A 23,561-nucleotide genomic window follows, 5' to 3' on the forward strand; every position below is an offset into this window, starting at 1 on the left:
CAAACCTAATGGTACTTCGTATTTCTGCATTTGTAATTTCATAAATTTTGACAAGATTTCAACACCACTGGTGGAAATGCAGCCCCAAACCATGACTGAGCCGCCACCGTGTTTTACATTTGGCTGCAGACACTCACAGTTGCACCTCTCTCCTGAACTCCTCTGTACCTATTGTCACGGATTTTCACCCCAGTTCTTGTGTTATTTGGGATACCCCAGCTTCTTCTCCCGTTTCCTTTGCTGGATTGTTTCCGAATTCCTAAGGATGTGGCTTTCAGGTCCTATTAATCTGCTGTGGATATTTTTTTAGGTCTGCCACTCTTTTTGTCCTCCACTTGTCCATGTCCTCATTGACATCAGCTTGTAATAAAAGCAGAAAATCACTTTGGTATTCAAGTGATCAGTGTATTCTCTGTAAACCTTTGGCTCACAATCAGTACTTTTAATATATTTATATTATTAATTGAAACTTTGGCCATGTTTAAAGTATCCGGCTCAGTGTTTGCAGGCCAGTGTTGCCCTTAAATAAACGGTTCTCAAACTGCAGAGCAGGACTCAAAGCAGAGGCACGGCTGGTGGGACATGGATCATCTTCATACAGCAACTGCTTTTAGAGGTTACACAGCTGATCACCTGTCACTTTAACCCCAGCAACCTCTTCTGTCGCAGAAACCATCTGCATGTCCTCGTTTACCCTCTTCATCAGTGGTCCCCAACCTTTTTTGCACCTCGGACTGGTTTATTTCCAGCAAAATTTTCACAGACCGGCCTTTAAGGTGTTGCGGATAAATTCAACAAAATAAAACCAGTACCAAAAAAAAGAAAAAAAAAAAGAAAATGTATTCATAACATGTGGGAAAAGACCCAGGGAAACAGAGTTAACAGTAAAAATGATTTAATAAAAATAACGCTAAAAACCGATAAAAAAAAAAAAAATTTCACACCCTAGCCTCAACTCTTGCGGCGCGGTACCAAACCGGCCCGTGGCCCGGGGGTTGGGGACCGCTGGTCTACATCCCCCTGGTAAATCTACTATCCACCTCGTCTTTAAATTTGTCTTCAATCTGCTCAGAGTCATCCCCTCTCATGTACTCATTCTCAGTCTTTGCCCATTTTGGTCACAAATGACGAAAATCTGAACATCTTCAACTCAGCCACCTCCATCTTCAGTCGCTCCACCGTCCCCCTCCACCCGGCCAGGACTCTCTTCATTGTCCATTGCTTCCGATAGTTGACCTGGGGTATTTAAACTCATCCACTTTCACTGCCTGTGCTCCTTACAGCTTCACTGTTACACCTCCCTCCATTCCATTCTTACTTTTACTAAAACTCATTTTGCATCTTTTTGTACTTTCAATAAATTCTTAGTAAGAAACCAAAAACAAACTTTTTTCCCTCCACAAAAATCACTTGATTAATAACAACAGTCAACATGGAACATTTGGGAAAAGCATATTTTTGACTTGTAAACTGATACATTGTGAATCATTTCTTACACCGAGGTCAGCAAGTGAGGATTCCCTGTTCATACCAGGCCATAAGAAACCCTGTTGTGTTTTTCATGCTGCACAAATATCAACAGAAGTCAATCAGTTGCCTCGTCAATCTTTCAACCCATTTTCTTGCTAACATGATATTATAGAAAACAGACATCCAAGGAGATCCCAGTGTTTTTTTTAATATAGTTGGCAATCAAAGATGATTTTCCTTTGAATCATTATTTACACATAAGTATGTACAGTGGTCAAAGAGGAGCAGGAGGCTGTAGTTGCGCTGTGTGCGCATGCACCACAGAGGAGGACAAGGGTGGAGGAGGGCGGGGGTAGAAGTAGCTAGAGTTCATCCTTTCAAACAAATGTATGAATAAATCTAACAGCGGCTTATTTCACTCATCCATTCGACATCACCGGTATGTGTGCATAGCTCGGACATGGATTTGGCACGCACACACACACACACACGCACGCACACAATAAATATACACACCCAGTATATAAACAATGCACTGACAATGTGCACTGGCTGATCCTCGTGTAAAAGTCTCATCTGATCACGTCCATGGACACAGAGCTACAGCGGAACAGAAATGCAACACACACGCACACACACACACACACACACACACACACACCACTACAATCGGAGCCTTTCGTGTCATTGCCGGGTTTATATTTGAGAGTTTCATTCTTATGTTTTCGTTTGAGTCAGAAAACATAAGGCTTTGTCTTTGTTAAAAATAAATAGAAGTTCTTTAGCACATCTATGTGCATTTTTGGAGACGTGAACATTTTAAAGATCTTTATACCCAAGAGTAGAAATACTAAAGCCTGTACTTAGAATCCTGTGCAGCACATTTAATCTATACTATGGAAAGAAGAGCAACACGTTCAGACATTTGAACAGGTAACCCAGGTTATTTTAGATTCGATTTGTTTTTTACTACTTCTTTGCATCAGCACAGATGGTGCGTTGGTCATTTTCAATAATAGCTCTACACTTTCATTTTTGGTGCCTCATGTGTGCTGGACTGACCTTTATCATGCTGAAATCATGTAGTAAACTTGGGAGATTATTATTATTTACCTCAGTACTAGGACAAAGGAGTCTGTTGGGATTATAAGATACGTCTCCAAAGACACATCAGAGTTCAATGACTCAAAAACAAGCAAAAATCTCAAATATATATAAAAAAAAAAAAAGATGACTACTGAAGAGGCACACAACAGCTGGACACACTCAGTTGTTACAGTACTTGAGTAGATGGTCAAGGCGTACACACATCTAGGGCTTTGGTGCATCACGGGACAATCAGGAGTGTTTTTTTCCTTCTTCAGTTCGAAATAGTACGACAGGCACCGATCTCACTGATCAGTCCGTATATATATATATATATATTTATTTATTTATATATATATATTTATACCTATAAATCCATTCAATGAGCTATGTACAAAGTATGGCAAAGAAAAATCTTTATTTAAACTTAATCAGCAGATGTCATTGGCTCTTCACTGGCTAGTCCGTAACGTCTGCAGTGGGTTTCATGCTTAGGAGTGAGTCCATACCGACAACCTGCAGCCGCAGAAATGGACTCATGGACCCGAGTCGTCCCAGATTTAAAACAATCTCAGTAGAGTCCATCCAGGCCACAGGTTCAGTCCTACGTGAAGGTTGTTGGTGACGCTGTCACCAGGGTCATGTGGCATTGACCTCCATGATGTGGTCGTCAGTAGCTGGCAGCACCAGGACCTGGCATGCATGGCTGTGGTTGAACACCTGTCCAGGGCTGAAAGGCTCGAGTCGTGGCATGGCCACGCCTTTCTGCTGCTGGTCGCCGCTGCCCACAGAGTGGACGCTACCCCGGCTGCGGATGCTTGCTGTGTCTCCCTGATCATCCAGCGTCTTGTCCAGCAGGGATAGGCTGTCGTTCTCCACGCAACTGTCTGAAAGCGCCAAGGAATAAACAAGTTACTGATTGTCCAAATGACAAAGAAGAAGAAGAAGAAAAGCATTTTGTACCGGAACGTTATTTCTACGATCTGGGGATGAACTGCTAACAGGCCAGCAGATCAAACAGAGTGTGTAAAACACAAATCTATTAAAAAAAAATAAAAAAAAATAAAAATGAAAAAAATAAATCCTCTCCTTTTCAGTGTGAATGAAAACACGGTTCCACTGCAATCATTTGCTACATTTTAATGTGATGCTGCTTTTATGTTAAAATGATGAAACTATGCTAATGACACTGGTGTGAGTGGTGACACACTAACGGTGGTCAAATACAAGGCGGCATGGACTGTCATATTCAAACTTAGGAGCACCTTCTGAAAAACCCCACAGGAATCACCAGAGGGCGTCACCAATCCACACAATGTTCTGCATTGTGGCGTCACACAACACAAAGGTAATTCTAAGGTAAATAAAGCACAACCTGAGCAACTCCTAACTAGTGAGGCTGAGTAACTAATAAGCTGTGCTGCTGCACACTCTGAACTTCCCTTATGAATAAACATCTACAAAGGCTTGAAGGTTTAGCAGGTCTCACCGGGGTCTGGCTGAATGGCCACTGCTGCAGTGTGAGGCAGGTACTTCAGCACTTTGATCTTGGGGAAGGGAAGGTGTCCAGCAAACAGAGGCATCACCTCGATCTGGACTTTGTGGGTGGCGTTGGCCGTCATTGGCATGAGCACCATCCCTGAACTCTTCCCACACACCGCCCAGTTACTGCTGCTGTCAGCCACTGTGGACATGCATGCAAACACAACTATTAAACTTGTTTCACATTATCGAAATCAAACAAAATCAAACAGACTATTTGTTGCCTTAAATTATTTTGCCTTGTTTGTGTCTGGCCATGTGCAAAAAGGAGTCTGAAGAATAGTTTGAAGAGATGGTTTTGCTTGGAGTGCCTGGCTCTTATACATATGCACATCTGAACAAAAGCAAGTCGATCTATAAAGTGATAAATCCACCGCTTCAGCTAATATCTTGGTATTTGTGAAAAGTGATATTAACTCTTACAGAACTACAGTTTTTGGCAAGCAGCTGATTTTAGGCACCAGCATTTCTACGTTGAGTGTTGTGTGAAATTAATGCCATTTTTATATTCTTCAGCCAAATATTCCTCTCAAATAACTGACCGGTCAACTAAAAATCTGATTTAATTAAAAGAAGAAAAAAAAAAGACAGAAAGGGGAGCTGATAGCATACCTTCATACATGAGCTTGGTGGTTTTGGGGCCATCGGTCTCAGTCTTGCTGTCCTCTGCAATCTCTCCCTCTGCTGGTTCAGTCAGTCGTGTTATACACACCTCAAGTCCACAGAGGACGCCAGAGCGGCAGCGCTGCTCACCAGCAGGAGGGAAGATTTCTGCTTTCACGCTGTACAATGTCTGATGACATGAATTAGAGGTTATCAGTGGGTGGGAGAGTTAATGATAATGGCTAACTTAACTGCAACTAAACTCCTACAATGAGCCATCCATACAAAGTAGCCACTTGCAAACAGAATTTGCTCAGATGTTTTAAAAGTCTTGATATTTAACGTTCTGACAACACAATCACTGCTTCACTTACGCATTTAGATGAAAAGGACCTAAATCTGGAGTTTAAGTGGACTTACAGTGACTCTCTCAAGCTGGAACTGGTAGTGGAAAGGTTTGTAGGCAGAAATGTCTTGGCTGAGCGGAGAAAAGTTGGCAGAGAAAACACACTGGAGACAGGAGGGCAGGTCGTCCTTCCACCTCACCTCCCACAAGCAGAACACACTGTGCTTACAGCACAGAAGCTAGACACACAAAATACACACCAGACATCAGTGCGAGTCCATGGATGATGTAGCTCTGATGTTTCTAATCGACATCTAAGATGGAAAATGTATTATGACATCGTCTATCCTGATGTAAAAGGAATCTGAAAACACTCTGGGGCTCCGTCCACAATGACAAGAGGTTTCCAGACAAATTAACACCAAAATGCAAAATCAAGAATAAAATAAGCAAAACAGTGCACACAGCCTATAAAGCCATCTTTAACCCAAAATATTACAGAAGGCATTCACCATATTTTAAAACTGGTGTCATTATTTAAAATAAAGGAAGATGTTTGTTAGGCTTTTTACCCCTTTCTGCTCACCTGTTGTGTTTTAGTGTTAAGAGACTGGAGCTCCAGCGATGCGTGCTGCTTCTCTGTCAGCTTCACTTCTGCCAGCGCAAAATTAACATCTGACACATTCTGCACACACACCTGGATGTACTTCCTGTGGGATCACGTCCAACAGGTCACAGGTCAGACAGGTTTGGAAAGGTAGTGGTAAAGACTGTTAATAAGTTAAATCTAAACTTTCATCTTTCCCAACAATAAAAACGAATTAAAAAGAGGAAGAGACTTGCCTGTTACCAGCAGAAAGCAAAGAGTGTTTGGTCTTGAAAGGGATGTAGAAGGTAAGGGCAAGCAGTGTGGAGTAGATCGACCACGGACAGTCGATAGACATCTGTGTACACACACAAGTTTACGTTTCTCAGACTATCAGCTATCTGGCAAATATGTATTTGGTTGATGACTAACAATCATATTCTTTACAATTTATGTCAGCTAACTATTTAAAATAGTCAATTGTTTATCTTAAAAAAGAAAGAAAAACAAAACTACAATATCTCTGGGCCCAAAGTGAGGTCATCAAATATCAAGTATAAAACCTTCACCACACAAAAACATCAATTCTAATGTGAAAGCATTAAAGTAGCAAACCCTCACGATAACTTAAAACATTTATTAGAATATTAGTCATTAATCATCTTATGGACAACTGATCGATTGATCACTAGAAAACATAATCCACACTATACACAGGTACCACCCACAGCTTGAAAACCATCTCCCCCACAGAAACATGTCTTGTGTCTCACCCTCTGATCGATGGCGGTCATCGGTGTGTCGGGATGACTGTAGCTCCGTGGTCGATGGCGGACCTCCCCATTAGTCAGCCTCTCATTGGCGGGCCGGTCAGCCCCGGACGGGATTATGCACAAAACCTCCAGCTGAAACTCCAGAGTGTGGTAGGGAGGGGCCGGAGGAAGGCTGATGCTCGTCACCTTTTCAGACGACTGAATGGACAAAGTGCTTTCACCCACCAACTCTGAACACAAGAGGGGGACAGAAAAGACGGCCGCGTGAAGCTTAGAGCTCCGTATCTATGAGTTTGTTTGTTTATGGGCACAACTCAGTTCTGAACCGAAACATGAACACCAAGATTCTGTGCAAACCCCACCCACCCACACAGCAGCACAGTGGAGATCCATATAGTTCAGACGACATCACTCAAATAACAGGTGAGATAATCTAAGCAGTTTGGCATGGAAAGAATGACAGCAGTAAAGTGGACTGTCAGGAAAGATCACTGCTCCAAATGACTATCTTAAAAGAATCATTTCTTATATTCAGTGTAGTTACTGACCAGAAGTAGGGCTACTGATTCGGGCGGTGCAGCTGGTGGAGGGCAGGATGGGCATTGTTTCTGTGTTGCTGAGCTGCAGGGCATCTCCTTTCTTCACAGTGTAGTGACCCGTCAGCAGAGTAAACTTCACCTTCTGAGGCAGACCAGCTAACAGTGGCTCTGAAAACACAGACACAACTACAGTGACGCACACATGCTGCGCTGGCTTATGGGTAAGTGGAATATTTATAGTCTGATCAGCTCAAACGAGCTGGTAAAACTTATTTAACTTTTTTTAAGCTATTGAGCTGTTAAAATTAAAAGTTAAAGTATTTTTCTGAACTAATCATTTATTAGAATTTATCAACCTCAAACTCTTTATGCTTATATGGTCATAATTACAGAAAACTATTAGAGAATTTAAGCTAATAAAGCTGCAAATAAACTCCAAGTGTAACAAACACAACAGCCCCAGACATGAAGAATCTGATTTTAATCAAAAAAAGTATTCAGACCTGAGAGAGGCTCCACGGTGAGCTGGGGCTCCTGAGAATAGACTTCATATTGGGCCGACGGGTAGATATGAGGCAGGATAAACTGCACCTCACCGACTGTGGCACACAGCTGACGAAGTGTGTAAGTACCTGGCTGTCCACTCTACAATGTAAACCAGAGGGACAAATGAGAGTGTGAGGGGGGAAAAGTTAAAGAGACATTTTATGACCGAAGGAAGGTCGCATCTTACTGGTGCCGTGAACGTGATGCTGTTGTTCCCAGGCTCTAATGTTACATCCTGCACCTTCAGCATTTGGGCTCCTTCCTTAATTCCAACAGTAGGGGGGCTGATACAGTTAGGCGTGTCTGGGGGTGAGTTGCTGTCATGACGACGCATGAGCAGGTGAGTGTTTTTACATATCACTCCTGTAGAGTTGAGAGAATTGTCCGAAGGACTCCTGTCCTGAATCTCATCCAGCTCTAATGAAGGCCCGACGCCTGCGGAGGATGGAGGACCCGCTGATGAGTTACTCTGTCTAAACACTACTGTCCCTGGGTGCGTTCGTCTCTGAGCTCCCTTTGACCTCCCATGAGTCCCTCCATGATCCACCTCAAAGTGAATGCTGGCGACTAGTTGCTGGATGCGCACCGACACGGGCATCAAGCACCGCAGAGTGAGCTCCACCTGCAGGACAGCTCCAGAGTGCACCGAGGCTGCTGCTGGATGGAACTTTAACTGCGTGAGCTGTGCAAACACGCCCATGCTGAGGGTAACTTTGTGAGCTGAGAGCAAGAAGTAGAAAAAAAACACGTTAATGATGTGCACATTTTTGTAAATTATAAATACAACATGGATTCCAGCTGATTGGGAGTTAAACAGAAGTGCTTACACTGGTCTCCAGACTTGCCAGTAAAGCTCAGAATTTCCTGACAAAAGTGTTTCCTCTCGTCCGTCGTCAGATTTACATCACCAGCCAACAAAGCACTGGTTTGTAAGTAGCTGTGGGGGGTTGTAAAGGAAACCAAATAATTCATTTCACTACTTCAAAAACAACTTTTGGAAGAACAAAGCAGGAACCCCTACTTTACCTTCAAGGCCAAACCGAACCAGACAAGGTTTCACATCATCAGCGGCTCAGCCTATTTTAACCCTGACTGATGACAATACTAGACTAACTTATAGAAGGTCATGTAAATATTTTGATGCCATAACAACCGACTTTATATTATAAAGAAACTAAAGGACATATTTTTAAAGTACTAACTTTGACCAGTGCAACCATTTTTATGAATAGGAAAGTAGGAAAGTAATAAATGTGCTTCAGTGTTTAGTACTGTGAAGTAATGTTAAATCTTGGCACCACTGTGATGTTTTAATATTTGCCCATTAATTAGTCTCATGGCTCTGAAGGATACTCTTCAGTTTTGCTCAGCAGCTTCTGACACTCAGCAACCTGTCTCCTGGTGTGAGTCACAGGGAGGCTCCACCCCTCTGACACGTATGACTTCAGAGCTTCCTGTAAGAAGGTTTCCGCCCGCTCAGGATCTCCCTTCCTCCTGTGTTACATAAAAAAGACATATAAACAAATCATCTTGTTCCTCTTCATTATAGAAAATGATAGAGATCATCATCATCATCATCATTATTATTATTGTCATCATCATAGATTTTTATATATTTGTGAAGAAATTCTTTTCTTTTTTTCCTTTTGTACACTGATAAAGTTATTTTGCAGGTTATAATGTATGAAATTGCATGCAAATACTGCCCACTCACTTATTCTCTATTGGCTGGCATGACATCAAATATGAGCCAGTAGCAGATGGACAGCCTATTTCTGGCATCATAAGTATTTGGTTTTTGACTCTTAAGTTAGACCTCATATAGTTATGCTCAATATAATTAATGTCACTTAATTCCTCTCAATTATCTTCAGTCCTGTGTGGGTATTTATAGGCTCTAATTGGGAAACAGTTCTATAGTAGAAGCCTAATCAACCTGAAAAACTCAAACAGACCTGCCTATACCCTAATTAAACCAACAGCTTAACTCTTCCTTACATGTAGAACTCAGCCAGACTTTTTCCCACCAGTCTGGCAGACCGAAGCCGGCCGATGGCCTGGTACATTTCCATAGCAGCATGAGAAAGTTCCTGATGCAAGAAGGAGCCAACAAGGTGGTAGAAGAGAAAGATCATCAAATGAGCTGTTGCTGCTGAAGCTTTCAGGACATTACATCATTAAAAAAATGATGATTAAAAAAAAAATTGGATAACAGTTGAAAGAATGCGTCTTAACTTCCTTCTTAGTAAACCAATGAAATAAAATATCAAACTGTGGCAATATGTGTGGCTTACAAGATAGTGCCTTTCAAAAGCTTCGACAGACGACAAAGCTTCTTTCAGCTTTTTGTACGGGCTCTGCAAACTGTTGACTGTGGAGGAAGACAAAGGAGATTTTAAAAACACATGTGGTTATTTATTCCCTTTCAAATAAGAGAGGCAGTGAAGAGTAAAGTCTAACCCTGAGGGTTCAGGCACACCATGGTGACTTAAGAGAGCTGCCATAGATCAAAGAGGCACTGTGCCTGTGTGTGCTGCACTGCAGAGACTACAACTAATAGCCATGTTTTTGGGAACAGCCTGTACTTTTAATCTAAAAAAAAGTGACAAACTGAAAAAATAAATTAATAAATCAGGTGGTCATTACTGCCCAGCAAAGGTAGAATGTGAAAACTTACCAGTCTCAGGCCTCTCGTCCCCGAGCCCAGCCAGCAGATCTACAGTCCTGTTCAGGTCCTCAGAATTGGGTCCATTTTTTGACACTAAGCCACAGAGTTCCCCCAGAGACTTCAGCTGCAGAACGCAGAGAGAACACTCATTGGAAAAAGGCCATTTTATGTTCATAATACCTACTTCTTGGTGTTTAAATTATTACATAAAAGGTTAAGCACATTTCTTCATTCGACAGAAATGGACTGCAAAGCATTGGCAAAGATGTTTTGGAAAAATACAGACAAGTAACCTTTTTAGTGCTCTTGTATGTAGAAACTTATTAAAGTATTGGCAGGGGCGATGGCCTCCTACTAGGGCTGCCACGATTAGTCGACTAGTCACGATTACGTCGACGACTAATTTAAATATTCGATGCGTTGTTTGAGGCTTTGTAAGATCCCAAAAGACGCAGGAATAAGAACAGAAGATGGCAGCACTGCATGTACAAGGATGCCAGCTGCCGTTAAACCCCGAAGAAGAAGTAGCTGTGTCCCAGAATCCATAGCGCCCTGCTCAGTTTCCAACAATGGTGGCAGCTAGTTAGTTTTAATGTTACTCTTATTGTTCTTTCTGTGTCACAAAATAAACGTTTAACATATTTTCAGGTGAGAATGTAGCTGTGTAAACCTCAAACATCTGCTCAGTTTATCAAGACATCACATATTTTCAAAAGCGCTCCGACGTTTTCAGAGACGTCTGTTACCCACTAGCTCGATAGTTAGCCGGGGGCTAGGTCACTAGAGCCGTGAGAACACCGGACTCCCGGCAAATCGTTTTCAAACCCACCGCCGTCTTTCGCTACTCAGGTTAAACACGAAATATGAGTCACTTAGATAATTTAAAAATGTTATTGTTTGGCTTTTTTAGTGTTTTATTTGTTCCTGAGTAAATCGGTTTGGCTGAGATTAAAGTTATAGTTTTTACACAGCTGAATAAACGTCAAGCAGACAGCTGATTATCAGAAGTGTGAGATGCTCGAGAATATACTCCGGTGTCCTGTTATATTTTAGATAGCAAGGAGTTTATTAAATTTCACAGAAACAATCTGCAAATTTCATTAAAATTTAATAAACTATCATCTTGTCTTTATTTTTAGTTAGCACAGACCTTAAACACTTAAAGCTGTAAGCTAATGATAGTTATATAAGAGCAGATGCTGCTGGTGCAATAAGCTGTACATTTTACGTCCAATGGATGATGATCTGATTAGTCGACTAATCACAAAAATAATCGGTGACTAGTCGACTATCAAAATAATTGTTTGTGGCAGCCCTACCTCAGCCTCCTAGCAGATACACCTATGGTATCCATTTGAAGCATTTGTGAGCTACTGCATTTAAAAACCTGCTGCCCCGTAGGCTGGCGACCTTACCCCTTCAGCCTTTTTTAGGGCTGAGGGGTAAGGTCCAACAGATCTGTTGGAAGCTTAAAGGTACTGCTAATGGGTTCCTTAAGTTATTAAAGCCCAAGCTTAAAAAAAGCAAGACTTTTGTTTTTTTTTTTATTTTGTGTGTGGTACCTTGTCTGTAGCATATGCCCAGAGACCAACAGTATGGGAGCAGTTTGCAGCTAACTGGGCTGGATCACAGCAGCCCTCGATCCTGTGCAGAACCTCCAAGCAGCTGAGAAACACCCAACAGTCCAGGGCTCCCTCAAGGACCTGCACCTGAGTAACATAAGAAAGCATTTTAAGATAAGTAATGAAGTACATTTTGTAGAAAGAGAGGATGAAAGGCCACTCGTACCATTAGAAATGGTACGATCTGTGTTTATTACCTCCAGCAGGCGGAGCTCCTGTACACAGTTGTGGAGCAGCTCCAGCGCTCTCTGCGTGACCTCCCAGGGTCTCTGGAGGAAGATTAGTAAAGTGCACTGACGAGAGAACAGGTAGCTTCTCAGGTCTAAGAGACTGGCCTCTCCACGCTGGATGCTGTCCCTCTTCTCCATGTCAATGGGTCGCCGAAGCAACAAGCCACTCCAGTTACGCACTGGGGCGCAGAAGGAGCCGAGCCAGTTAGCAGTATCTGTGAAAGAAACGGATTAGCATGACCAAAAACAAAACTAGCGCGTACCTTTGAAAATGGAAACAAAAATGCAAACAGTGTTTCTTTTAATTAACAGAGACAAACTGAAACAAAGCATAATAATGAGGTGATTACGTACCTCCCGCTCCAAAGTTAAGGACATACTGGGTAAAAAGAGCATCCAGCTCATCATACTGGACCAAGGCGTCCTCAAACTGCTGCAGCATTTCAAAAACAAAGGCCAGCTCCTCCTGCACGACACACACATAATGGAAATCAACACTTGGTTCCTGTAACCTTCTAGGACAGAGTTCAAGGACAGGATAACACACAGGCCTACATTCTGGCGCTTCTTTCCATGTACCTGGACCATGAAGTATTCACAGAAGCTCCAGCCCGGCTGGGTGCGCTTCTCTCGTAGTGTGCGCATTTCATCTTCGAAGCGGCCCAGGTTCTTGGTGAAGGACATGAGGAGGAGAGTTCGCAGCTTTAGCAGCAAGGAATTCCAGGATTCCTGAGATCGAGATGAGTCCTTCAGAGGATCAGACAGAACTACACACCTGGATGAAAAGACAAAAGTCTTTCATAAGGAAGATTCAATCCACAAGGCAGCTTAGATTTAGCAAGTACTGATTACAGAAACTGCTTTGAGACAACATGTGAAAGAAAGCAATGAATTACTATTATTTCACTTTTTTAAATAAAAGTGAAAATGTTTTTAAATTAAGTGAATAAAATAATTAAAACATAAAGCAGTCTGTGGGTTTCTAATTGTGAAAATCATCCTAATAGTTCAGCTAAAATTGGCATTTGTAAAAGTTAAAATTTCAACTCAGACTCTTCATGTCATCCCTTTGGAAATCAGTAAACTGCAGCATCTAGAGAACCTCTACGATAGACTTTCAGAGAATGTCTCTAAATTCTAACATCGAGCACATTTACATCTGTTTTGTACATTGTAAGTGTAGAAATAACTTATAGTACACTTTCTCTCCCTAGACTGCATCACGCTCTGCATTCATCACTACCCACCGCTAGAGATTCACAAACTGTGTGTTTTGGGATAAAAAGAAAGGCTCTCATGACGTTTTTCAGAAACATAACATCAAACAATCGTTACAAAAATCAAATAATCATTTCAGACTTACACATCACATTTCAAATTACTCTGTAGAACAATTACCTTTGACAGTTACTCCAGAAAAAGAAGAAACTTGGGACTAATAAAGCATTGTAAAGGGAGTCAGTGTGTTACACATCGTCACGTCTTTCTAATTTCATCCAAATGAGTTTGTTTAGACAGGAGGAGCCTGCTAACCTGTCACTCTGCTTGTTGCAGAAGTCACTGCGGATCTTGTCCACAATGGATGAGCGAGGCAGGATGTTTGTCTTGTTCTTCTTCTTGGTATCATTGGTCTCCACCACAATGATGACCCAGTCTGATGAGCCGTGGGTCCTCAGGCTGTTCTGCCAGCGCATCATGTCCTCCTTCACGGAGCTCTTATACATTTCTGTATCCTACAATAAAGCACATCATTTTGCTTAGTCAGGCATTTTATGAAGACTTAGTACTGGCTGCCAAAATATGAAAGAAAACTGGTGCTGGTTTAAAAACAATTAATCATCAACCCAGACATTGATGTGATTTAGTTCAAGTTATTTCATTTTTATAATGCAATTAATTACCTTTTTGCATAGTGGTATATATGCACATATGCCTGTTCAACTGCTTGTTAATGGAAATAACTACTCAGCCAATCACATGGCAGCAACTCAATACATTTAGACACGGTCAAGACAACCTGCTGAAGCATCACAATAGGGAAGAAAGGTGACTTCAGTGATGTTGAATGAGGCATGGTAGTGAACCTAGTGAAAGTGGGCTCTCTGGTTGATGCTAGAGGGCTGAATAGAATAGCCACAGAGTAACTCAAATAACCACTTATTAAAATCATGGTATGGAAAGCAGTTTGCTTAGAGAGACTAGAAAATAGACGACTGGAAAAATGCTGCCTGGTCTGCTGAGTCTCGATTGTTGCCAAGATTCAGATACTAGTCTGTGGCAACAACACAAAAACACAGATCCGTCCTGCTTTGTTTAGGCTGGTAATGGTATAACGGTGTGGGGGGTGTCTTCTGAAACACTTTGGGCCCCTAATCATTGTGTAAATGCCACAGGCTGCCTGAGTATTGTTGCCAACCATCTCTATCCCTATGTAAGCACACTGTACAGTCTTCTGATGCTTGCAACAGGATAGCACACCAGGTCACAAAACTTGAACTGGTTTTGGAACTTTACAATTTGTTCACCAGATCTCAATCCAATAGAGCACCTTTGGGATGTGGATGGAACGGGAGATTCGCATCACGGCAGCCAACAAATCTGCAGCAACTGTGTGACACTATCATGCCAATATTCCAGAGTATTAGCAAGGTGTACCTGGGAAATATACAACATCCACACAACTGCAAATAGCTCATTTCTTTGCACATGTTTTGGCTTGAGTATCATCACAGTGCACTATATACCTGCGGTTTATTCCATCCTAGACGTTGGCCAATTTTTTGCCAACACCACACCACAGCAGTACAAACATATTAATTTTATTACAGCTGTACTTTACATTTGTACCCAGTGAGAATATTTCAACATCAAAGCATATCAGGAAACTGAAACTACAGAAAGAATGCTGGCCAGCGAGTTTATATTGACAATAACTAAACCTCTGTATCTGTGGGGTACTGATGTGGTGTTGTGACTGGGATTTGCCAAGTGGCTTGCTCTAAATGAATCCCGCTCGAGGGTGGTGTTTGTTTTAAATTGGCTGGAAATGAGAAGAGGTGGGCTATAATATGATTAGTCAGTTATTATATAACAGTCACCCGCCAGAAAGAAAAAACTGAAGTCCTGGTATTACACAATGTTTTGGAAGTTAACTTTTAGTCAGTCAGGACCTATTTGTCCTAAAGTGACACAAGTTACCAGAAAATAACTTCATCTAGCCTTTATGATGTTTTATTCATTTATAAATAAATAAAAAAGGTTTTCTTTCTTTTAAAATGTAGCTATGGGATTCCCATATATTCCCTTTTCAATTATAGCGGCAGATTACTTCAGCCTGACAGTCCTGTGACTGAAGAGGCTGACCTCACTAGACAAGAATGGCACTGCCTCCAACAGTCGGCTAATTGCTTGGCAGTTTTGTCATCCCACAAGCTGAGTGTGAACAGTTTTATTTAAGCCGCAAAGTAAAGCCTGCATTTTACATTACTCGCTTACAAAATGCAGATGTCTAATGTGCAGGAGGACACGCAGTACTTAGCCAGCATCCTCATTACCTCCATATTCAGCTTTGTTTCACTTGTTAGAACTTAGTTCTTCTTTCAAACAAACAAACAAGCAAACAAAATAAGCTTTTGAAAGTGTACTGCTTCTGTGTTTGGTTTCTGTACTAATAGTGACAAAGTGACTCAAGGAAACTGCAAAAGAAGCACCTTGGGGTTTAAAAAGCCTTTGTTTCTTTACTTAAACAAATTAAGCAATTCCATTCATGTGGTGTGTGCGTGTACTTGGACAGCAGCAAGTTGAATATCACATACATTATTCAACTTTTCATTAAGAGCTGAGCACCTTTGCAAGCATGACGCTTTGAGGAAAACCACTACAGTTCTGGGACACGGAATTAAGAAATGCTCTCAAATCAAAAGACCTTGCTCTTGAATAAAGATGGGACTAAACTCACACACACTTTGCAAAGCTGTTTGTCAAGGAGGCATTGGTTTGCTTGCTTTTACAAATAAGAAAGCATTCAGGTTTTACAAAGGCAGTCTTTAACGCAGGTATACTACACCCACAGTCCTTAGGAAATGTCATGAGTCATGAGCTGATGACTGCACTTCCTTAAACTAACCAACTGCTCAGTCAGCACCAGCAGCAGGTTCCTGCTTCTCTTGTTTTTCTCCCATCTGCTTTTGCTTTTGTCAAGTTCAGTTTAGCCTGGCTGCGGATGAGCGAAAGCCATCCGTGTAATAACAGATAATTGCTGAGAAAGGCTCTGCAAACGAGATACACTTGATGATGGGTTGTTCAAAGCTTTGTGTTTATATGGAAAACAACATACATGTGCCTGTCAGCCTTGATGGACGTCACATTTCCATATCTTGCACTCAGCCACCTTTCACCTCTTTTAAAAAGACCCACCTTTGAAAGTGTTCCCACTGCATTGGTTTCTTCACAAACTGCTGGTAACGTGATCACATAGCCACTTCTATTTTAACTCGCAGTTAAGACCCAGAGCTGCAATATTCACCTGAACGACAGGTGTGGAATACCGCCACATCAGCACTGACATACGAAGACAATAAGTGAAAACCAGAAGCAAAGACATAAGACCAAGTGTCATGTCGGTCTAACTTCTGTACTGATACACAATTGTATGCTCACGTCTTCAACACAACTCAAGTGCAGTAGAACAGTACGCTACGTTATAAAAATAGTGATGTGCGTGACCGGCAGAAGCAACACAAAAGCAGCAGCTTATGCCAGAAGATGCAACATCAGTTTTGTTGCACAGCATCATGCGAAAGGGGATGAACAGTGAGCATAAAAGTATAAACACAACACTCATCCAGGCAGTCACATCCATCTTTAAACACGCATGGATTAAACAAACTCTGCTTTATTACGACTCGACTACTCTCACTTCCTGTACAAAATGTGCCAACACCTTTCCAAATTTCGCTTGAACAGCACCAAGTCTTTATCTCTCTGTCAGACAGCTATTTGATAAAGGCGAGTTTATGGAGCTTTGAATCAACCTAAGGACCCCCCCAAAGACAGGCTAGAGAATACATGCTCAACCTGATCTGACAAGCAGAGCGAAATAAGATTGTGTATCTGTGTGTGCTTTGTACTCACACAGCAGTCAGTCCAGTAGATGTGGAGGAAGGGGAAGGTGAGAAGAGCCTTGTTGCCCTCCTTTGGGAGCAACTCCTCTTTAAACTGGACAAAATTAGCTTCAAGGAGGATCATTTTTGGTGCACGGCCATAAGTCCTGCACAAAAATGAAAGCAGAGCATCAGTATACAAACACAAGTTTACAATGACTACAGTTTATAGCACAAAATGTCATCTTTCTATCCAATGGATTCTTTTGCCATAAACCCAACCTAATAAACTCTAAAATATCCATGAAGACAGAGCATCATATCTTTAACTGTATCACCAGTAGAATCTGTCTTACTGATGTAATATGTACCTCACACTGTCTTTTCAAATATATCAGGAGGAAACAGAAGCAGTATCTTAGAAATGGTATTACTACACGCAAGTTTCCATTTTGTCCTCAGAATTGTCGATGTGTTTTCTGTTGGATGAAGATAAATGCTGCTTTGTTAACTTCCTGTTATAACAAAATGGGAAAATTAGATCAAGGATGTAAAAAGCCGCCCATCTTCACTCAATGTGGTTACCGTCACCACAAACAGATGGATAAACTGATTCTGGCCGAAGTCATAACGATAACAAAACCCTGAAGTGTTATATCCACGCAGTGCAGATAACAGCTCAGAAAAGACCATCAGAAGCTCTGCTTGCTATGCCAGCTCATAATATTTTTAATACACAACAATATTCACTTTGCTTTCAAATGAAACATCATGTCTCAGAGAGAATTACATTATCAGTATTCCAGTCATTAAGGCAACTCTGGCGATTAATAATAAACCATCCAATATTACTAAGTACACCTCTGAGATCACGTTAATGTCTAACCTTGTGTTTTTCTGTTGCTACACTTCATGCTCAGCCAAATCAACCAGTTTTTGTCTTTACTGCAGTTTAGCTGCACCTGTAAATGTCATTTATGGTTTGTGATGAACGGACCTCCTACTTCCTCTTTTAATTCTTTACACCTTTGCTTCCTCTAGAACGTCTCTCATTGTGCTCTGCTCCTGAGGTTTTTCTGTGTGATCAATAAATGTAATACAAATGTATTGTGTTGTTGGTGAAACACTGACCTGTGAAATTTGAAAGGAAAGAAGAAGAAGAAAAACAAACTCACCTCCTCCACTCCATTGGCTCTCTGGGAAGCTGTTGAGCCAATGAGGTATAAAGAGAAGTAAACAAGGCCTGATCTCCAGCACCTGAGACAAAAACAGGAAGACAAGGTGGGTTAAAAATTAGGTCATCGCAAAAAAAAAAAAATGCAATAGTTCAAGGGGTGGTAATGGAATATTGTTGTTAAAAAAATTTTTTTTTCTCATGTCTTCTTGACAATAACAGTTTCCCCGACCAGCATAAAAGGATGTCACACCTGAGTTAAAACAGAGCGAGCAGAGGCCTTATCCAGGTAACTTCAGGGTTAACCTTTCATTTTCTGTTCTACGAAGATGATTCACTTCTTATTAGGGTAAATGGCCAAGGTAACCTATGATGTGACCCAACCTGCTCTGGAGCAGGTTGGGTTCCAGATTAGAGATCAACAAGTATGAAATCAACCAACCTTCTCCGCAGAAAATAGCGTCACTATTCCTGGATGCTCCCTGGGTGGGAACAGTACAAGGGTGTAATATCTTTATGTTTCCCTGATTAGAATCAATAATCAATAATATAGATGTTTAGATGCTTTATTCTTTGATTCTTGTTTTCTGTTGGCAGCAAACAATTTTACAATAATCAGTGTACAACAAGCATTAATATCTGATCCTAAAACAGGACACCTACACTGTGCTTGCCGCCCGTATCAAATGTGCTTGTATAAAGTCTGAATTCTGTCTCTGTGTTTAACCTTTACTCTCAAACCCTTAAACAGCACAGACTCTGCATCTGAGAATAAAAACTAAATGCAGTTACTAGAACACGGAACACACATCAAGAACACCTGCTCAATAAATCAACTTAATTTCACTTTGATCTCCGACAAACTGAAGTGATTTCCACGTCTCCTTTATCAGCCTGTAATCTTTAATGTTTAAACTGGTCCAGTTTAAAGTTTCAGCGCTCTAATATGCAGCCACCAACAGCAGCGCTGAGAGCGCGCTTAAGGATAAACTTATTAACTGGAACTAAAATCTGGATTTCATCTTTTCTTCCTTTTTTACAACAGTCTTGCATTTTACTGTTATATTTCTGTTCTGAACAACTTGATAACATTTCTGTTGTACCTGTCATAGGGATCATTCTGGGTGGTAGAAAAGTCACATGATTCATCAAACACCTCCTTGTCAGATGCTGCCAACGCCACTTTGATGTGAACACACAACATTGACCGAAAAAAATAAGAATTGGGAACAAAATGCAAAGTGAATTCTTTTTTGTATGAAAATATCAGAAATGGAGTAAACAATCACTGCACAATGTGACAAATGGTTTTTAACTCTAAACACCTTCAGAATCTGCAATAAAACCTCACCAGATGCAAAGACAGTCAAGCTGTGATGACACTTTAATTTAGGGAAAATGTTGTCAAAGTTTTCGTCGGGCTAGTCTGGCAGCATCAACCTCCTGCACTGCACTCTTCTTCTATATCTGCTGCCTCCTGTTTAACAGCCCTCTGGGTCTAAATGATGTCAAGGTTTCCAGAATAAAGCCTCCTCTGCTTCCACAACATCATTCTTGGGATTTCTACTTCTTTTTTTATGTTTAAAGCTGTCCAGGAGGCAACTGTACACAGCTCCAGACTAGACTATTAAACTACACAATATTAGGAGCACAAATAGATTTTTTTAAACCCCTACTTCTCTCTTTTCTGCACAGCAAACGCATGCTTCCAAAAAGCAATAGAAATACCCTTGTATTGTAACTGATTGCTATGTCCTAGCACAAGTGCTACTGTTGTGACAGAGATTTCTAGCCATCTACAGCTTATCATTAAACAAAAAGTAAAAGAAAAAAGAATTCATTACAAAGCACATTCACTTTTATTCTAAAGACAGAGCTACTCAAGCTAAGATATTTACACAACCAAAGTTTAACACTGTCAATCCTTTCTTTCATCACGGTGTCATCTGTAAATACAGTCTGGACTAGCCTTCACAGTCGCAGTCATTATATTCCCACACATGGCTCAACATCCGTAAAAGATTCAACTGACAGAAAGCAGAAAAAACTACAGATCAATCACTGGTAGTAAAGAAAGCACATACCTAAAGCCAGGGATTTGAGTTAAACAGTCTATTTTTCTATGCAGTGCCAGTTGCTATAATAGAGCACATGATCAGCAATGCAAAAATAAAAGTGCAAAAACACGCATGCATCAGCACCTGTTATCACAGTGCACTGCCCTACACAGAGCCAGAATCAGCCATTGCTATTGGAAAAACAAACATCTGATTTCTTTTGCTACATGACTCGTTGTTCACGCCCCACCTGCGATTACAAAAAATAAATAAATAAATAAAAGAGTCCCTCTCACTCCTGCTGATACTGCTTTGATACAGACCAGGGTAGAAAACTACAAAAAGAGTTGTGACTGTGACTATGACATAATGGTTCAGACATGCAGCTTTTAATTTAAGGCTCCTCTTCCATATGCCTCCTACACTCCGTGAATCCACTTTTACCAGCGCGGACTGGTAGAGTCACCACTCCTGCAGAACAATGGTGTCCAATTTTAGAAATTATCAAGCTGTCATTCAAGGTAGATGTGTGGGTTTTGATGAACAGTGACTAGCACTTGTTTAAAGCTACACTGCAAACAGGCCACAGCCAGTGAACCAGTGTGAAACCATGTTTTCTTTGAATACACTTGAAAAGTAAAAGGAAACCACATGGTTTATGAAACAAAATGTAACCAAATATCCCAAAAGGTCAGCACTTCAACCTCAACGTCAGGTCAATTTGACTCTTTTGTGGCAGTCCTCGATGTCGCCAGCAGTTGTCCATCAGACTAGAGATGGGGATAATAGTTACTGCTTTTTCTGCGGGGTGTGAACAGGAGGACCAGTCTAACCACCACTGGCAGCAGGTGGAGAACTGGTTCATGTACCACCATACCCTCCACATTCTGACCACACCAGAACATATGCATGTGGATCTTGTTCACCCTAACAGTGCCACAAATATCAGTCAATTCTGCCGTTTCCTTTGCATCAGTGCCTAATACACTGAGTGAGGTACATTTGCAAAAGCACTCCTTAAATCGCTTTTAAACACACTATTTAAACTTCACTTTTCCACATCCAGCGTTAATATTTTTTTTCTTTTAGATCTTTTCCTAAGCTTTATCAAACAGTTTCAGTCATTAAAACTAACTAAAAAGGTTTTGTTGCCTCTGCCCAAATAAAACCAAAATAAATACCAAGTGAAAAACAAAATTCAAAGCACTGAGGACACAAAGAGGTTAACCTAACTATTGTATCAAATACTAAAATCTGTACGACTTCAATAATGTGCCTGTACCGTCATCACAGTGACAAAATGTGAACTGGTCATTCTAACAGTTCATGTCTTCCTGTATACTCTGTAATTTGGTCAATTTAGCACAAACAATTCAGATTTGTTGTTCTAATCTGAAAGCGCCATATTTAACTGTTGAAGTTCAGCATTTTATCACCCACACTGGGATACTGCAGTTGTTTGTGTTAGCTCAACAGTTCTTGATATACCCAGTGCAATGCAAACAATAATGAACTTTGGATGTTCACAAAAGCTGCTATTGAAGCTGCAAAGCAAACTGATGATCCTTGCATTGGGTTAGCTGCTCTCACACACTTGGCACATTGCTGCTCATCTACTACATAGACATACTCTGATGTATCCCTCCTCATCGCTAAATGTTGCTGAGCGAATCAATGTTTCATCATATGTTAATTCTGCTATCATCAAGAACACAACCACACACTATTTGAGTGGCATAAGCTCTGTGTAAATCAAAGATCACACGGCCAGAGTAAACCAGAGTGTAACCCGAGGTCTCCACTTATGCACAATTACAATCACACACACGACACACAAACTGCGTTTTCAGTATCCAACTTGAGACAGTAAGTAATTTACACAGAAACCCTGACAATAAATCCTGCAACAGTAGGGTGTCATTTTCATTTCATATTACATTTACTGTTAAGAGCATTACAATCTCTAAGGCCTTAACTTCATATTTTATATCTGTAAAAGGACCTATTACTACAGAATGCAACCGTCTAGTGTAGGACACACGATAACCCGTATGGAACGACAAGGGACCACTATATCCACACTCTGAGATCTACCTGCGATTCCGCTTGTGAACCCCAATGTCTGAACGTCAAAGTGTGCCACCAATGATTTTCATTCATAGTCCCATTTCCTAGAGCCTCTATCTACTCTTATACTTGCGAAACATACATACTGCGAAATCAGATGAAGCTGGCACCCACCACCATTGTCGCTCCCTAAAATAATAACCCCACCAATGAAGCTTCTACCACACTCCACGGGATTTATGAATGGCAAACCGAGCCCAGCTCTCACTCTTCACTGTGGCAGCTACTTTTCGAGGTCCCGACAGGGAAAACTGTGGCTGTATAGCAAGGAACAATATGATACCCCACTAAAACTGCAGCACCTGTCCGTGACGTTCTATCGTTAGCTGGGCCTGTTAATCAGTGCAGCTAGCTAAGAGACCGTCTTTCCTGAGAACATTTAACACGAACACGGCGCAGTATGCACGTCTAAAAATATTACAGCCTAACAGTTTGGAAATAAGCCATCCCCAATTGCTATACACATAAGCAGCGACTACAAATTGGTTATTGTAAGGGTGACAGCTAGCTTAGCCAAAATAAGCTAATGAATGCAGCTAGCAGGGCTAGCTGTCAAGACCATAAAAAATAAAAGAGTGAACGTCTCCGTTTAACAAACACTCACATGTTACAATCGGCTTGTTTTCCATGGTATAGATGATTGGCTTTTCCTCTTGACCCGCCATATGTGTTAGCGATAGCACTCCATGAAAATGACATACAAACAGTGCTTTATTATTAGTAAGTGCTTATGTATGCAGTTGTGTTGAATCGATGGGGCCTGTGTCCCCACTGCGCTTCCGGGAAGTACGTAAGCCGTGCGTAATTAAAGGGCCAGCAGGCGCTTTTCGCATGGGGGATATAAATGACAGGTTTGTCAGGAAGCCAGCATTTTTCTGTGGTGTGCTGTGCACCAATTTAAAGATGTGCGTGTGTTCTAAAATTATGAGGATGAGGATTGGAAAACTCCGTTGCGGTTTCTGGTCCTCTTCTTTGTTTTTCATTCGGGCGTAGTTTAGAGCAAGGATCTCACCACGCTACACTACAGCTGCACTTTGATAGATGGTGTTAACAGACGCAATTTAGTCATAGGGACAATACATTAAAGGGA

At 41.2% G+C, this 23,561-nt stretch overlaps 1 protein-coding gene across 1 annotated transcript; it reads right to left on the bottom strand.

The window, feature by feature from the left end:
* Nucleotides 1–1,658: 1,658 nt before the first annotated feature.
* trappc10 (trafficking protein particle complex subunit 10) lies at nt 1,659–23,238 on the bottom strand. Its single transcript, XM_085249631.1, has 23 exons — nt 23,076–23,238; nt 18,289–18,370; nt 17,145–17,280; nt 13,545–13,744; nt 12,591–12,786; nt 12,366–12,477; nt 11,979–12,226; nt 11,722–11,868; nt 10,169–10,283; nt 9,786–9,862; nt 9,490–9,581; nt 8,845–8,985; nt 8,319–8,428; nt 7,679–8,211; nt 7,449–7,590; nt 6,955–7,113; nt 6,407–6,636; nt 5,891–5,991; nt 5,634–5,757; nt 5,122–5,286; nt 4,711–4,891; nt 4,046–4,240; nt 1,659–3,443 (listed from the first exon to the last, which is right to left on the bottom strand). The coding sequence occupies exons 1-23, from the start codon at nt 23,134–23,136 to the stop codon at nt 3,196–3,198; spliced, it is 3,795 nt and encodes a 1,264-aa protein (XP_085105757.1). The 5' UTR covers nt 23,137–23,238; the 3' UTR covers nt 1,659–3,195.
* Between the last annotated feature and the right edge of the window lie 323 nt (nt 23,239–23,561).

Source organism: Mchenga conophoros, linkage group LG16 (assembly GCF_057382185.1).
Source record: "Mchenga conophoros isolate Kocher_MC1m ecotype Shallow Benthic linkage group LG16, M_conophoros_male_GT1.1, whole genome shotgun sequence".
Lineage (NCBI taxonomy): Eukaryota > Metazoa > Chordata > Actinopteri > Cichliformes > Cichlidae > Mchenga > Mchenga conophoros.

What these genes read in the sequence shown, in the direction of transcription:
- trappc10 (XM_085249631.1), bottom strand. Translation starts at nt 23,136, where the DNA reads ATGGCGGGTCAAGAGGAAAAGCCAATCATCTATACCATGGAAAACAAG. An exon ending in GGACGAGAGGCCTGAGACTG is followed by an intron (nt 9,863 to 10,168) that starts GTAAGTTTTCAC and finishes CTTCCTCCACAG; the next exon opens with TCAACAGTTTGCAGAGCCCG. An exon ending in TGGCAAGTCTGGAGACCAGT is followed by an intron (nt 8,212 to 8,318) that starts GTAAGCACTTCT and finishes TCTTGCTCTCAG; the next exon opens with CTCACAAAGTTACCCTCAGC.